The sequence below is a fragment of the Onychostoma macrolepis genome, chromosome 03 (genome assembly GCF_012432095.1).
Source record: "Onychostoma macrolepis isolate SWU-2019 chromosome 03, ASM1243209v1, whole genome shotgun sequence".
NCBI classification, from domain to species: Eukaryota; Metazoa; Chordata; class Actinopteri; order Cypriniformes; family Cyprinidae; genus Onychostoma; species Onychostoma macrolepis.
This window is the reverse complement of record NC_081157.1, coordinates 7,360,140-7,378,066: the sequence shown is the minus strand read 5'-3', so window position 1 is coordinate 7,378,066 and position 17,927 is coordinate 7,360,140. Positions and strand designations below refer to the sequence as shown.

At 36.4% G+C, this 17,927-nt stretch overlaps 1 protein-coding gene across 1 annotated transcript; it reads right to left on the bottom strand.

Moving 5' to 3' along the window:
* Positions 1–5,834: 5,834 nt before the first annotated feature.
* Positions 5,835–17,685, bottom strand: LOC131537589 (gastrula zinc finger protein XlCGF7.1-like). The gene is made up of 2 exons (XM_058771159.1): positions 16,227–17,685; positions 5,835–7,895 (listed from the first exon to the last, which is right to left on the bottom strand). Exon 2 carries the CDS (start codon positions 7,888–7,890, stop codon positions 7,027–7,029), a length of 864 nt encoding a protein of 287 aa, XP_058627142.1. The 5' UTR covers positions 7,891–7,895; positions 16,227–17,685; the 3' UTR covers positions 5,835–7,026.
* Between the last annotated feature and the right edge of the window lie 242 nt (positions 17,686–17,927).

Below are 17,927 nucleotides of genomic sequence, written 5' to 3'. Positions count from 1 at the left end.
TCTGAAGATCGCAGAAGAAATCTGCCTTCACGCAAAATAAACACCTACGTGCAGCCTGGTTGTGCAGTAGGCTAATATAATCTGACCTATTTAAACTTGCCAATGGACCGTTCGACCAGCGAATCCAGCAGTGTCTGCCACAATATCGAAATACTGCGTACAGTGCGCACATATTCACGGCAAGTTTATTTTTTATAAATCCCAATATGTACATGGGAAATTGTGTACACTAATTTATATGACCGTTTTGTGCGTACGCAACGTTTATACATGAGGCCCCTGGACTGCAGGCAGGCCAATTCAGCACCCGGACTCTTCTACTACGAAGCCATGTTGTTGTAATATCTGCAGTATGTGGTTTTGCATTGTCCTGCTGAAATACACAAGACCTTCCCTGAAATAGACGTCATCTGGAGGGGAGCATATGTTGCTCTGAAACCTTTATATACTTTTCAGCTTTCATAGTGCCTTCCAAACCATGCAAGCTGCCCATACCGTATGCACTTATGCACCCCCATACCATCAGAGATGCTGGCTTTTGAACTGAACACTGATAACACGCTGGAAGATCTCCCTCCTCTTTAGCCCGGAGGACATGGCATCTGTGATTTCCAACAAGAATGTCAAATCTGGACTCGTCTGACCATAGAACACTTTTCCACTTTGAAACAGTCCATTGTAAATGAGCCTTGGCCCACAGGACACAACGGCACTTCTGGACCATGTTCACATATGGCTTCCTTTTTGCATGATAGAGCTTTAGTTGGCATCTGCAGATGTCAACGAAAAATCATGCCGATGAGTGATGCAGTGTCATCTGAGGGCCTGAAGACCACGGGCATCCAACAAAGGTCTTCGGTCATGTCCCTTACGCACAGAGATTTCTCCAGTTTCTCTGAATCTTTTGATACTATAGATGATGAGATTTGCAAAGCCTTTGCAATAGAGCCCTGCATTTCGGCCCGGGCCCGATGGGCCCCGACTTTTTTACGTCCCTATGGCCGGGCTTCAGGCCAATTTTCACTTCATAGTTCAGATGAGGGCCGGGCCTCGGGCCTGTTTTAGTTTTTGAGGTATGTATTCGCTGACTTTCGGTTCATTTTTGTGAAGTGCTCCTGTTCAAGACGAGACGGCAGGAAAGCGTATCGTTTTCTTAAAAGCACAACGTTTTGTTGATATTGTGAGAGCACACAAATAAAGTAGACCCTTTACAGTTCTGAATGATGTATTACTCTTACCTTTATGAGCAAAAATTACGGCCTATTTTAAGTTGTTTCCATTGAAAAAAATGCAATTGATTGCGCTGGCGCCTCCATGTCCTGCGCTTTAGCTTGCACTCTCCGCACAAACTATTGGATGCAGCGCACATTTATCTAGGTTTAACGTTTAAACATTGTTATATGCTTGAACTGTTTTATTATATCTATAGATTGTATTTTAAGCAAGTCGTGATGATTTGAGAAGGCTAAATTGATCAAATGGTCGTTACTATAAGAAAGAAATAACTTGTTTAATGAACAAAAAATGCTCCAAACGTTTTTCAAAATTAACAATAAAAAAAAATGTAAAAAAAAATATATAATCACTTTGCCATCACATACAAAACTGAACTATTTTAATAGCTGTTTTGGGAGAAGGGGGGAAAACGGGCTCGGGCCGGTAATTCTGATAAGCTGTCGGACATGGGCCGGGGTAGGGCCTGAGCGTCTCGGGCCAGGGCTTAAATTTGAGGCCCGTGCAGGGCTCTACTTTGCAATTTGGCATTGAGGAATGTTGTTTTTAAAGTATTCCACAATCTTTTTACGCTCTCTTTCACAGATTGGAGAGCCTCTGTCCATCTTTACTTCTGAGAGACTCTGCCTCTCCAAGACATCCCTTTTATAGCTAATCATGTTAGATGTTCTCCCAGCTGAATCTTTTCAAAATTTCTTGATTTTCAGCCCTTTGTTGCCCCCCTACTAACTTTTTTAAGATCTGTAGCAGGCATCAAATTTGAAATGAGCTCAATTAGTGGATAAAAGTGTAAAATTGATCCGTTTAAACATTTATGTTCTCTGCTAATAAAATATCGGCTCATGTGATTTGAAAGTCTTTTAGTTTTCATTTTATTACAATTTTAAAAAAGGAGAAAGCGGCGCGCTTAGTGTTTTCCACACCTTTTTAGGTGCAACATGTGAACAGCCCCTTAAGCCTCGCGAGACACACAAAGGCAAGAAAACAAAGACAAAAGTACAAAAGAAAGAAAACAAGGAGCAAAGTATGTGAATATTTCTTTGAATTTCTTTTAAGTGTGGCGAGACTAAAGTTAGTGTTTACTTGTACAGTAGCACAAGAATAATACCATCTGCTATTCACTCCAATTTACACGCTTTGTCTTTTGATATTTCTTCTCACCGGCTGCAGTTGACACGAAGCGTGTTTCCTGTTACTGACGTGACATGAGCCTCACAGCTCAATTTCTGATTGGCTGTATGTTACCAGTGTCCAGCAGCAACAAGCAAACACCGCTCTGTTTCACACTGTACAAACTTAGCACCACAAATGCGGTGCTAACCCTGCTCCGGAGCGGTGTTTAGAACAACGATAACCCGGGCTTAAGCACAGTGTGAAAAGCCAAATATATTATTTACTGGTAAATTACTGGTTAATTGCCGTTAAGAGATCATGTGTGAACAGGACCTTTTCAAAACTATCGGTAAATTTGTTCTGGCAGTCATATTGTTCTTATGGAGATGACGTGATTACTCTGAGCTGTTTACAAAGCTCCGCTGCTTTTTCAATAGCTTTTCTATGTAAATATGGCGCTAGATGGACATCTTTGACCATTGCGCCTCACAGCTTTTTCAAGGTGTATCGCTCGAGAAACTGGCCTCTTTTCCATTCATCCACTGCGACTCTGCAATTGGATACTATTATGAGCGTCTCGTGTTTATAAGAGCAAAAACTTCTGATTAGCTAGTAATGTTAGTTTGGTTGGGAGTGAAAGCTGTGTTCCTCTCATACCATTGGTAGGCAATCTCATGAAATCAAACGTGACTATCTTTTTTTTCCCTCAGCCAAACGCCGCACGCCAGAAATCCGGCATGGTGCCGGAGAACTTTAAACCCTGTGTTCAGTTCAATTCACATTTATTTGTATATCACATTTCACAATACATAAAATGTCAAAGCAGGTTTACAGAAAATTGTCAAAATCAATTTAAACTTTAATTTGAGTTGAATTACTACAGTCTTGTGTTAACACACAGTGTGGTGCAGTTTCAGTTTGTCATCTGTAGTAAAAGTCTTCATACAATCAAAAAACAAGTACCGTATTGTCCCGAATATAAGACAACCCTGATTATAAGACGACCCCCCTTTTTCCAGATGTACCTGTTGGAAAAAGGCTTTTTGAAAACCAAATCTTGTTTTGTTTTTTTCCTCTCTCTGTAAAACACATTTATTCTCAAATTATTTTCATATTGCATATTTTTCCAATTCTAATTTTTGTTTTTGCAACAATGACATTGGAAAATTTTGATATACCATTGAAATAATAGGTAGATAATAGGTAGCCCATCTGAATTATATAACAATTAGGCTATCCAACTCATAGAAGCCTACCAAAATGTTATTATCAGTAGACGTGAAATCTTATTGTAGTCTTCAAATCTGGGTACTGTCTTATGTTTTAAAATCACTTACAGAGGAAGTTTGTTCCCATCAGGCTAACATGACAGTCACGATCATGCTGCTGTAAGCTTTTCTTTTTCATTTGTTTTCATTCGCGATCTTTACAACACACATTACATTACATATTTCATGGCACACTCGTTTTATGCATTTTTGGCGCCACCTATTGTTGCGGGTGTATTATTGACATGTCAAAGTCTAGACCCTGAATATAAGACGAGCGCGTTTTTTGAGATGTATTTCCAAGGAAAAAACATCGTCTTATATTCGGGTCAATACGGTAATTCTTCACACACTGGGCCTCATTTATTAATCTAACGTAGAAACGAACGCAGATCCGTGCGCACAAATCAACTTACGACAGAGTTCACGTGTGATTCATGAAACATTCGTATGCCGCCAATCTCGCAGTACGAATGATCACACGTTGATAAATGTGGCGGCTGAAAACAATCGTCATTTGAATATCACGCACCTAAAAACACCCCGGTTTAGAAGCCTTGCACCTAGAGTTTACGACATGGAGAAACAAAACCTGGTCAAAAAGAGGAAGTAATCTCATGAAAGACAAATTGATTTTATTCCAGAAACAACCTTGTTACCCTTGTAACAATTGCAAACAATTACATTATTTTTTTATGTATATCAAATACCTGTAAATTTAAGGAAACCTTTACAAACATAAACATTATTTCCATTTAACAATATTACAGAACAATATTACAGAAGAAGAATGACAAAATAAGCAGCTATAAAATTAATGAATTATATATTAAACTATAATAAAAAAATAAATTAAAAAAATTCACGCTATAAGCTGGCATTTATTATAAACAGCACACAAACATCAAGCAAAGCTGAAACGGCATTGCACTCACAAGCCTGTCTCATTCGAACAAGAATCCAAATGTTTCCATTTTTGCAATATTTGTATTATTTGGTCGTTAAACTATTATTTATTATGTAGCCTAAACATGGCTTTATACTTAATTCATGTCCCAATATTCGTGTAAAATCCTTCACATGCGTAAAAATGTTTGTTTTGGCACTGCACGCTGATTTCACAGCAGACCTTTTAAAATAAACAGTGTAACTTTTACATTTGGTTGACTACATTTTAGTTTAATGATGAATAGCTGAAATGTCAAGCAACGCTAGAACTAATGTTGTTTGTGAGTGCGAGAAGCGCCAACGCGAGCCGAGGAATAAAATCAAAGATATAAAGGAAAGAAATAAAATGCATTAAGAGTGTCACAAAAACAAAGGTAGCCTATAGCCTACTTGTTGCACAGTTTTTTCCCTTTTTTCTGTTAATTATATTATAGTCTATTATATATTTTGTGTGGTCCTATTATAGACTTAATTTCTGTTTTTCTCCGTACCGGAGAATCGGTAATCGTTACACCCCTACTACAGTTACAGACGCATAAATAATATTTTGATATTTGAAACATAAAAGGTGAAGTCATGGCACGAAAACATAAAAAAATGAAGATACTTTAAATGTGAAATTAAAACTGCCAGTAGGTGGCAGCAAATCATTGTTAATAAGCGAGTCATTGCGATTGAACCGAATCATTTAAACTGTTGATTCATTCAGGAACGAATCACCTTCATGTTGCTCAGAGACGTAAAACACCCGGTTTAGAAGCCTTGCACCTAGAGTTTACGACATGGAGAAACAAAACCTGGTCAAAAGAGGAAGTAATCTCATGAAAGACAAATTGATTTTATTCCAGAAACAACCTTGTTACCCTTGTAACAATTGCAAACAATTACATTATTTTTTATGTATATCAAATACCTGTAAATTTAAGGAAACCTTTACAAACATAAACATTATTTCCATTTAACAATATTACAGAACAATATTACAGAAGAAGAATGACAAAATAAGCAGCTATAAAATTAATGAATTATATATTAAACTATAATAAAAAATAAATTAAAAAATTCACGCTATAAGCTGGCATTTATTATAAACAGCACACAAACATCAAGCAAAGCTGAAACGGCATTGCACTCACAAGCCTGTCTCATTCGAACAAGAATCCAAATGTTTCCATTTTGCAATATTTGTATTATTTGGTCGTTAAACTATTATTTATTATGTAGCCTAAACATGGCTTTATACTTAATTCATGTCCCAATATTCGTAAAATCCTTCACATGCGTAAAAATGTTTGTTTTGGCACTGCACGCTGATTTCACAGCAGACCTTTTAAAATAAACAGTGTAACTTTTACATTTGGTTGACTACATTTTAGTTTAATGATGAATAGCTGAAATGTCAAGCAACGCTAGAACTAATGTTGTTTGTGAGTGCGAGAAGCGCCAACGCGAGCCGAGGAATAAAATCAAAGATATAAAGGAAAGAAATAAAATGCATTAAGAGTGTCACAAAAACAAAGGTAGCCTATAGCCTACTTGTTGCACAGTTTTTTCCCTTTTTTCTGTTAATTATATTATAGTCTATTATATATTTTGTGTGGTCCTATTATAGACTTAATTTCTGTTTTCTCCGTGCCGGAGAATCGGTAGTCGTTACACCCCTACTACAGTTACAGACGCATAAATAATATTTTGATATTTGAAACATAAAAGGTGAAGTCATGGCACGAAAACATAAAAAAATGAAGATACTTTAAATGTGAAATTAAAACTGCCAGTAGGTGGCAGCAAATCATTGTTAATAAGCGAGTCATTGCGATTGAACCGAATCATTTAAACTGTTGATTCATTCAGGAACGAATCACCTTCATGTTGCTCAGAGACGTAAAACAGCGCTGTGGCCGTGTTTGGAATTATTTTTGTTGGAGAAATAGAGCAAAAGCAGGAAATATGGTGTATAAAACGTAAGTCTCTTAATATTAATTTCTTGTTTATTGAACTGTTGCATAAAATAAATATCACATTTGTAATCATGCTGACTTTGGAGAAAAAACGGCACTCTTCCTGTGATATTAACTATATGAAATGATATAAATATAGGCTATACATTTTCTGCCCCCATATCTTAAATTATGTGATCATTCTAAATGCATTTTAATCAACTGAATCGTGCAGTGAAAAAAGGCACTCGTACGCACACTAGTTTTACTTGTGTTAACTGATTCATTCTCTGCCAGCAGGTGTCGCGTTTGGCAGAAATATAACAGTTTTCCTGGTAAAGGCAGAACACAAAGCAGCGCAGCACCGGACTTTGAACTTTCAGCGCTCATGTTTATTTAATGAAATCATAGCCTTTTGAAATGTAATCGTCACATTCAGCCATATCTCAACTCTGGTCTTTCCTTCTCCAAATTTAAAGACCTCTTGAAATCATAATTAAGACTTTCTTATACAATTTAAGACTTTAAGACCCTGCGGAAACCCTGGTGAATGTCTTGTCAGTGTGTGAACACTGGTAAGGTTTTTCTCCGGTGTGAACTGTCTGGTGCTTCTTCAGTGCATAAACTGAAAAAAAAGCCTTTCCACACTCAGAGCAAATATGATCCTTCACGCCGCTGTGTCTTTTCTGATGTGTTTTTAAATTACCCATCAGTCTAAAACTCTTTCCACACAAAGAACATACGTAAGGCCTCTCCTGTGTATGAACTGTCAGGTGGTCCTTCAGGAAATCTGCCCTAAAAAAACTTTTACTGCACTGGTCACAGTTATATAGTCTTTCTCTAGAATGAGTGAGCAAATGTACTTTGAAAGCACTTGACTTTCTGAAACTCTTCCCGCACTGTTCACATGTGAAGGGCTTCTCTCCAGTGTGGATTCTCATGTGTTCATTAAGCTGTCCTTTTTGTATGAAACTTTTATCACACTGATCACATGAGAAGGGTTTCTTTCCAGTGTGGATTCTCATGTGAGTATTAAGGTTTCCTTTATGTCTGAACTTCCTCCCGCACTGATCACATGTGAAGGGTTTCTTTCCAGTGTGGATTCTCATGTGTGTATTAAGGTTTCCTTTAAGTCTGAACTTCTTCCCGCACTGATCACATGTGTGTGGCTTCTCTTCAGCGTGGATTTTCATGTGTTCATTAAAGTTTCCTTTAAGTGTGAAAATCTTATCGCACCAGTCACATTCGTACGGCTTCATTTCCTTATGAAATTTTATGTGAAGATTAAGACTTTGTTCGCATGAGAAACTCTTTCCACACTGAGGGCAAATGTCTTGATGTTTCTTCCCTGCTTCCATCAGTTCCTCCATCACCTTCTTCTCTTCCATCAGATCTAAAATGAAAGTTAAAAAAGTTCAAGAAGTTTCAAAAGTTTGATTTTCATTAACTCATTAAAAAAAAGAGACAAATTTGAAAGGAAAAGTAGGGCTCCAGACTAGAGGTCTGCGCGGGACTGTTTTTTTAGTCCCGCTCCTGCGAGGTTTTATTCCGCACCCTCCCACTCCCACGATATATTCACTCTTTGTTCACCCGCTGTCCGCTTAGAATAATTTTCTTCCCGACCCGACCGTTCCCGACCTTGTTTCCAGAATCTCACATTTAAATTTCCTCTACTAAAAGAAAGAGAGATAGGCTGACAAATAAACATGTAGGCTGCACAAAATTGTATTTATTATTTTATTCATCGTCAAGAGTCTTGAATTTATTGACAGCAAATAAATGTTAAACCAATTTTGTGTCTTAAGACATAAAATTGGTTTAACATTTTGCTGCCAACACAGTAGGAAAAAAAGTGTATTTTTATTCGTCTTGTCAGAATACAATTCGTTTAATATTTACAACACAATAGGAAAAAGTGCCGCAGAGAAAAAAAATTAAATTTAGGTTGTACAAAAACAGCCTAGTTATTTTATTCATCTTGTCAAAATACTAAAGTTTAACACTTTGCACTGGTTCATGAGTGCAGCGCGTGCATAACAGTTCTGTACCAGAGTGCAGGCTGTACCAGTGGTCAATGAGAATAAAGTGCAGATATGCTGTTCTGAAAGGACGTCGGGAACAGGATATTGTTAAACCGCCCACTCCCGTTCAAATTACACCAGAGTTACCGACTGCTACCGCGTTTTATTCGGGAATTTAATCCCGCGCTGCAAGAAATCTTGCCGTCCAGTAATCGCAAAAAGCTTTGTGCTTTGTTACTTTTTAAAACTATATTCACTGAATGTAATAAAAAAAAATTTAAAAAGTGAGATTTGAATCAAGAGCTGGCGAATTGAAATCGAATCGAATTGGGACATCTGAATCGATACCCAACCCTATAAATTGACTAACTTGTAGTATCTTTGGAATAAAGAGTTTTTAGAATGTTAGAAATCTATGGGGGAAAAAAAATATATATATATATTTAACAACCCTACCCACCCCCACAAAAGCAGGATGGTAGTGATCTCACACAGCTCTGACAGTGTGCGCACACACATCTATATGTAGCCATTCATCCACATGTGAACAGAAATCCTGTAAATACAGAGTGATAAGAAAAAAAATCAAACCTGCTTTAAAACCCAGCAACACAACTGTAGCTGTATAACTTTACAACAGCAACACTGCTTTAACAAAAAAGCAAAACAGCAAGACGTCAAAACAAAAATTTCAAAAATGCTCTCGCAGTACTTCAATGTCATACACAGAACGGTCTGTGCAGTGCTGCTTCAAGTCCAACACCTGTGTTTTATTAGAAGACACACAACAGTTCTTCTGTGGCTTTATAGGTAATATTTTCACTAACACAATTTAGCAAAATCAGACAATATTGTGTCTAACATATACCACATTATTAACTTCTTATTAAATTGTTGTAAATAAATATCACATTTGCAACTGTCAGTGTTCAAAAAATGCTGGGAATTCACTTCATGTAGCGCTACACGAGTGATTACTGATAAACTGTCTGAAAAAAAGAAAGTCACGTTTTAGAGAAGAAAAAAAAAGAAAAGAAAAATTCACCCACTGAAGCTGCTACATATTAACGACTTTCTACTTCGAATACCTTGATAGAAATGTAGTGGAGTGAAAAGTACAATATTTGTGTTTCAAATGTAGTGAAGTTAAAGTCATAAGTTTCCAGAAAAAAAGTGTACTTAAGTACAATACTCAAGTAATCGTACTTAGTTACTGTCTGTCTCTACATAGGACACATCACATGCTGTATTATATAGCAACTCATAAATTACAGAATATTTAGCAAACACTGAGAAATCAAATAAATAATAATATTTAAACAAAATAAGGAAAGCCTCCGTAGAGTAACGTGAGGTAAACAGCAAAGATAACAAGCAAAAAGAAAAGTAAAACTAAACCGTCTGTCGCTGACAGGACTTGCATGGTTTTTTACCAACATGTTCACCTTCTCTGGTTTAAGAAGCGGTCTTTTACTTTAGTTTGAAACCCAAATCCTCAATTGCGCTCCGTCCGCTGCGCGCACCTTAGCGCTCGTGCTGACGCAGCAAGTATAAACCAGGCGGTGTGCACAACATTTTTTGTGACTCGAGCGAACAGTTCGCGCGGCGCCGCAGTCAACATGAACAGCTTATATTTTCTTTGTAATTTTTATAATAGTTTTAAAATAATTATTCACATATGCCTGTAGCACTGTAACTATAGCAAAGTATTCTATGCACCACATAACAATGTGTCTGTAATATATTGTATTCAGAATAAAACAATATTGATCAACATTGCTCTTTTGAACTGTTGTTATATCTTCTCATTTTATATAACATAACAAAGACATCACATGGGTTAATCTATGGCAAAGTACATTTTGCAGTCCCTAACCTTTATAGAAGTGTTACATTTGCAAAACACTGTACCCAGACAGCAAGCCAACATTGAATAAACATTGTTTTTCCATCTGAATCATCATTATGGTTGATGTTGAAATTTCAATGCAAAATAAATGTTGAATCACCATTACCATATCGATGAAAACCTGATGTTATTAATGTTGATGGCAACAATATTGGAACAACGTTGATCTATAGTTATCTTTATGATTGATTAAGCATTGATATTTGGTTTACCGGGCGATCGCTGAATGTGTTGAAAAGTCATTGATTTATAGTTGACCGGGAAACGACGCTGTTGTTGAAGAGTCATCGGCATATAGTTGACCGGGAAATATGATTGAAAATGCATCGATATATAGTTGACCGGGAAATATGATTGAAAATGCATCGATATATAGTTGACTGGGAAATATGATTGAAAATCCATCAATTTTTGGTTGACCGGGAGATCAACACCAACGTACTGCACCGGACACAGATCATTTCTGGACCTTGGCACAAGCGTACAGGTAAGCTTGCTTAATGTTCGATATGAATGAATTGTACCAAATCAAATACTGTTAGGTTGATCGTTAACATGATGGTTAATGTAGTAACCGACGCAGTGCTGCAGTCACTGAAATAGATTTTTGTTTTACCAATGTGTCAAAATCTGCCAAAAGTACTTGATCTCTTTTAGGTTATAAAGTTAGCAAAACCTCATTGGTCCAGTCTATTTTTGTGACAGCTAGCTCAAAATACATGTCTGTACCCATTGCTAGTGTCGTGAAATCTATTAACACAGCACCGCTATTTCTTCTGACCGCCGGAGAACACCGGCGGAACCAACGCTAGCATAGTGCTCTACCCACAGCAGCGGCGGGCCAGAATTACACAAAAGACATGGTTTACCTTTACTTTATTCAATGCAGAACTGTCTCGAGTTGTAATGTTAACTGGAAATGCCGATTAGACCATCTCGTAGCCTACAAATCCAAAATATGAATAATCCTCGAGCAGGGCTGCGATGTGCGATACAGTTTTGTAACTCCATTGTGTTTGTTTTCAGAAATGATAACAGTCGTTTTATACTAGTGCTTATGCGATATCACGATTTTTGATGATCTTCTGCACCTTTTCTGAGCGCGGGGAAGCGCTGTTATACAGCGCCTGACAACCAGGCCTGGCGTCTTAGCCCCACATACTTCATTTAGAAACAATTAAAATGCCTCGTTAATTTATTAGCCTGTTTTTGCGGTGAGATTTATGCATATTCCTCCATGCACCCAGTATTTAAGCAGAAATGAATGTGCAATTTAGTCAACCAGAAAAATCTTTTGTCTATGGTAACTCTAATCAATACATTTACTATTTAATTAGTTATAAGTATCCAGTTATTTATATTTAATTTGTTGAGTTAACAATTAGTTCTGATTTAATAAAATAATAAACATGATTTTTTTTTTTTAGAGTCACTTGGCCTCATAAATTGTCCTTATGAAAGATGTCACTGCAAGCTAATCCTTTGCCTCCCTTTAATTCGAATACATCCATGAACATATTGGGCAGTTTTGAAAAGTGCTCCGTAAAGTAGTCCGAAAAGTAGTCCGTCTTATACAGCCTCAACAAAAATGCGTTTCTACCCAGAAATATAAAATGATTTACCTAACTATGAGATGGCAAGATAAGAGAGGGGGTAAAATCTTTGCGTGGCAGGTGGATATATGTTCCATTCAGACATTATAGCACATGTGACAGAAAATTACGTGATGTGACGTGATATAGGTATCTTGTACTTAAATATAGTGAACGGAGTCCATTATTCATGAATAAAAATTGTTCAGTCTTTAGAAAAACCTTTCAGTGGATGATTCTGAATTGAATTGCTGTTTACTGACACTGTGATTTACTTTTGTCCTTTTTCAGATCATTAATCCACATCGTTTTCAAGTAAGCAAGTCTTTAGTATAATAAGCCTCATCTGAAGTGGCTGCGCTCGCCCCAGACCGGCGGAGGAGCTGGAAGACAGACGCAGCAGGAGTTAGCACTTTAAAAGACAAAAAAAAAAGAAATAATACAATAAAAATGATTGTTTAATTTTTAAAGAATGCGTGGGGTGTCATTTGTGCTAGTCTAGGTTATAGCCTAAAGGTATTTCTATTTTCTATATTTTGCTAGCCCATCCTGGCTGTCGATAAAGCAGGATTATAGCCTAATAATAATGTTTTTAATATTATATTAAAATTACAGACCTTCAGATTAAACCTAGCTGTGGTATACTAAAATACCATTGAAATTCTGTTGATCTCTAGGTATGATTTAAACGTTGTTTCAATGATAATAGAGGGTGCAACATGATGAAAATCAACATCAGAGTTCGACGTTGATTCAATGATTTTATCGTTGACAGTGGGATGTTGATTTAACATCGTTTCAATTACTATTTGCTATCTGGGTAGGGTTTCAACTTATATACATTATAACATTAATCTGGTATTTGAACAGTTACACCTACTTGAGCCTCAACGTGGCAATATTTTTGTCTAACTTGTACTCTAATAATGTGGTCGAATTTGAAATGTTAGAATAATAAGACAAATTCCAAACACTGTCGAATAACCCACATAACGTTATACTACAATATGTAGAAATGTGTCTGCATTATGCACAGAAATTAAAGAGTGAACAAAAAGTTTGATGTAAAATTTTATTAAATCAACAAACAATAGTCCATCTTGAATGATCTGACGTAATTCCGGTAAAATTCCTACTTCTCTTCTACTTCCTGCGGATTTAATGGACGATTTCGTTTGTGCGCCTCCTGTCGTTTCAAAGAATATCTCAACGGCGAACACGTCAAGTATAAACGCCTCGTCAGTTTGGGGAGGTGTGCGCGCAGTCAGCGGAGGCTCGCGAAGCATAAACGAGGCTTTAGGCACATATCAAACCCCCCAAAAAATCCTATTTTCTCACCTCAAGCATTAAAGACCTTTTATTATTTTCCGCTTTAGACACCTTTTTTCTCAACCCCTTAACGGACAAAATGGGATTGGTTTAAAAAGGATTTTACACAGAAATTGTTATAGAACAAACAGGTTCATGTGTCCCTGATAACAATTTAATGATAACAAATGTAACATTTATCTTAATTTTCACATTTGTACAGGACTGAAACTAAAAATGCACAAATTGTATGTCTACGGTCTGTTTATTTTTTTGTAAAAAATATTTTTAATTAAAAATTTGAACTAAATCCACAATTTTATTGTTTTAGCCCTTAACATGTCACATGGTAATCAGCAAGAAATAATTTTGTTCTTAATTGTCTTCTAAAAATGTTAATGTGACAAGGTGCGATGGGGTTGAAGACTGTAACACATTTGAAAGGATACATGGCCTTAAATTAAAGTTTTGGTTTTGTTTCTTCATCATATTGTCCCCTTGTTTCTGGGTCAAGATATCTGCATGGCCAACATTGTCTTTCTGCTGCAAATGTGGGAGCAATTTCTGATTTATGATGCTTGTCAACATTTAAGTGGACATATTACATCAAAAATTCTATTTAAAGGGGTCATATGATGCGATTTCAAGCTTTCCTTTCTCTTTGGATTGTTACAAGCTGATTGTGCATAGACAAGATCCCTGAAGTTGCAAAGAGTGAAGTCTCAAAACCAAAGAGATATTCTTTATAAAAGTTAAGACTTGTCCATGCCCCCCTAAAACGGCTCATTTAAACACGCCTCCAACATGTCTATGTCACGGTGTGGAAATATTTGCGTAAGGCGTGGTTTCAGTAACTGCAGTAGTGTTGATGCAGCCATGACGGGGAGACGCTGTGTGTTTCTAGGCAAAAGCAAAAGCACTTTATTTGGCTTTCTGAAAGTAGATGCATTTAGGAATCATTAAGATTACTTACAACAGAACAGCACAACCCAAATGTTATCACAACGTTTTTTATGGATGACTGTTTCGTGAACCTAGGAGAGGAGGTAATTCTGACTTTACTATGACAATCTGGCGCTTCTGAATCAGTAACTGTAAGTATGTTTTGTTTTGTTATTAGTTTAAGTATTTGTTATTGACTGTTCAAATGCAGAGTTTTGCGCATCGTGTGTGTGTGTGTATATGCACGTGTGTGTGAGAGAGGGTCACATCACAGCACATCAGCTATCTTAATCCTGGCTTGTGTGTGTGTGTGTGTGAGAGAGAGAGAGAGAGAGACAGGGTCACATCACTGCACGTCAGCTTTCTTAAAGGCTTGTGTGTGTGTGTGTGTGATAGAGAGAGGGTCACATCACTGCGGAGTGTACAGCGCATCAGAAATCGTCTTAATTGCGGCTTGTGTGCAAACACATACGAGCTTCATCACTGTGTCTGTCACGAGACTGTTTCCCTCTCGGGTTTGAACTGATGGTAAAACTAAGGACATTATTAACAGTTTAGATTTACTTTGAAAGCTGAAGCTCGCGATTATGGAAAGGGGCGTTACATTTCCGACGCAGCTTGTGGTGTTCGGCCAATCACAATGCAGTGTGCCAGTTGGCCAATCAGAGCAGACTGTGCTTGTCGGAAGGAGGGACTTTGCATAAAACGAAGCGTTTGAGAGAGGCGGGGCATAGAGGACCTACAATAATGTACAGTATTTGAAAAATAATGTGTTTGTTGAATATTAAAGCATGTCAACATATTCTGTTACACCAAATACACAAAATAATGATCTTTACAATAGCATCATAGGACCCCTTTAAAAGAAAAATATGAGTTATATATTTACTGAAACCATGACTATTTTATATATTTTTTCATTAACATTATTAATAAATGAAGCAAATAACTCAACCCTGTCACAATGAGAAATACATATATTTGTGACGGGGTTGTGTTTTTCACTCAAAATGGCCACTGCTTGTCTTGTAGTGTAGGAGAGTCGACCATATATGGCAGCAATAAAATAAATACATTGTATATAATTATGGATTAAAATAAAATGTTGAAAAAGTAATCATTTTCCATCTTAATTTTATGTAACAGGGTTGAGTTGTTAAGCTTGACAGTACCCTCCCTGACTATAACATGCCTCACAAATATGAATTAAAAGTATGATACCACTAACCATTTCTGCACCACTATTAAAGAGACCTGAATGATGTCATTTCTGGTAAATTATGTCACATATGGGTGGAGTAAATTATTATAGGCGTAGAATTGTTAGTGTGACGGGGTTGAGGTGACATAACTTTAAAGTCTGTTTTTTTTAAATTAAATATTTAGCTTTTTTTTTTCAGAAAAATCTTTTTTACAAGAAAGGAACACAAATAAATGCTTACATTGTTGCCAAAAAAAAACAAAAAAAACAGACACTACGCACATTTTGTTAATAATTTTCTAAGTACAAACTCAGTGAAGTGCCTCAGGGACATGACACAATGCTTGGTTTAAGATAGATATAAAACATTATTTTATGCTAAAAAATATAAAAATGCAATAATTATTTTTATTGATTATAATGGGCATCCCAAAGTTTTGTAAAAGATTCATTTTGGTGAACCACCACTTTAGAAACTCAGGGGGACTGAAATATTACCGAATCCCAGGAATGCTGCTCCAAACAAAACAAAACAAAAAAACAGCCTTGCAGTCACAAGGCAAACACTCACATCAATAAATCACATGTATGCAAACCTCAAAATAACACATTAACCCATCGATTCAACTGTTATTGAACACTGTAACACTTTTATGGCATGCTTTAACATCAGTCCACATAACAACTCATCTCAGTTTGCAACACTTTTCTTTCAAAAAAAAACATCAGCAATATGTTAAATATAACTTACCAAGACAAGAATTCAATATCTTAGGTAAGTTAATTCACTGCTCCTCTTTTCCTCGAGTCTCCGCCTCGTCTTCAAGTTCACTCTTTCAGCTGTTTTCTGTCAGTTATTATTATTATTTTACAGAGTTTCTGCAGATCTCGATGCTCTTCTTCTTCTGCTGTTTAACTGGCGGTTGGCAAACCAACTGTAAGGTGCATTTCCGCCACCTACTGGATTGGAGTATGGAGCACTACTTGGTGAAAACTGATTCTCAGAAAAAATAAATAAATAACAAGTAACACCTTACCTAATAAAAATAATCACATTTCCTTAGATTCTGTTCACTAGTTCTGTGTCATTTAAAAATCTAAATACTTCATTTTGAATTCTATGATTTATTCCATCACCTAATAATTCTTTAAGTGAGTAATTGTTTATACCACCATCTTTCAATGACTGGATTAATTTTATTCTCTCTCTGTTATATGTTGTACACTCTAATAATACATGATTCACTGTTTCCAAGTGTCCGCACCTATCACAGTTTCCGGTTTCCCTATTTTATACAGATTGTGATTTAATGCTGAATGTCCAATTCGCAATCTAGTCCATAGCACATCTTTTTCCCTGTCATTAATTCTTCTTCTTTCCACCCCTACTTTTCTGTGTAAATTGTGCAAATGCCTTCCCTTTATTTCATTATCCCATTTCATCTGCCACTGCTTTTTCATTTCAATTCCAATTATCCCCTTGACTTCCGCTTTTACTCAACTTTACGCTAAGATCAATCTCATGATGCTTTAGAGCCTCCTTTGCCAATTTATCCACTTCTTCATTCCCTTTCACGCCAACATGTGCCGGGACCCACAGAAAACAAACCTCTGTTCCTAATTGTTTGATTCTAAATATTACTTGTAAAATTTCATTTACTATATCTTGCCTCGCTGAGGATACTCCACTCTGTAAACTTTTCAAAACTGATCGTGAAGAAAAATCACAACAAATCAAAAAAAAATTATATCCTGTTAATTAAACCCGTATCTTTCAAATAGGTGTTTCTGTGCATTCTGAAATATAGTTTTACTGAAAAGACACTAATTTCCATATCTCTTATTTTTTCCACAAGTTGGTTTCTTTCTCTGTACGCTTCAGTGTAATAACTGTTTCTGTTACTCCACAGTAACTGCAGCAATCACATTTCTTTCTCTCTTTAGATTACAGTTTCACATTGTGCATCTGCATAACATAGTGAATTATTTTAATATGCAATGATACAAAATAAATTGTATGGCCATAAGTTGGCATTGTACATTAAGTTTCAAGTTAATTGCATTAATATGTAGCTTTAAAACGTTACGGACGTCACACAGCGCTGAAGCGTCCTGACCTCATAAATTCAAAAATCATCGCTGTTTAGACAAAGTGAGTTCATTTACTTTTCAGATACTTTACTTCCATCTTTCTACAAAATACTCACTGTTGACAAATTAAAAAATAGGGAAGTCTTTGGTCTCTCATTTGAAAACATGAAATACAGTCAAATGGAAATGTAATTTTACTTTAGGTGCACCCCTCATATGTGGTGGATAAACATAGCGATTTCCTTCAAATTTCTATTAAAGCACATTAATGCAGTAGAATACAGACCTAAATGCACAAGTTAAACAGGGTTTTATTCTTTTGGTAAAAACTAGATTTTTTCACGGTAAGGATGACTTTTGC

Coding starts and splice junctions, on each gene's coding strand:
- LOC131537589 (XM_058771159.1), bottom strand. CDS start 7,890: ATGGAAGAGAAGAAGGTGATGGAGGAACTGATGGAAGCAGGGAAGAAA.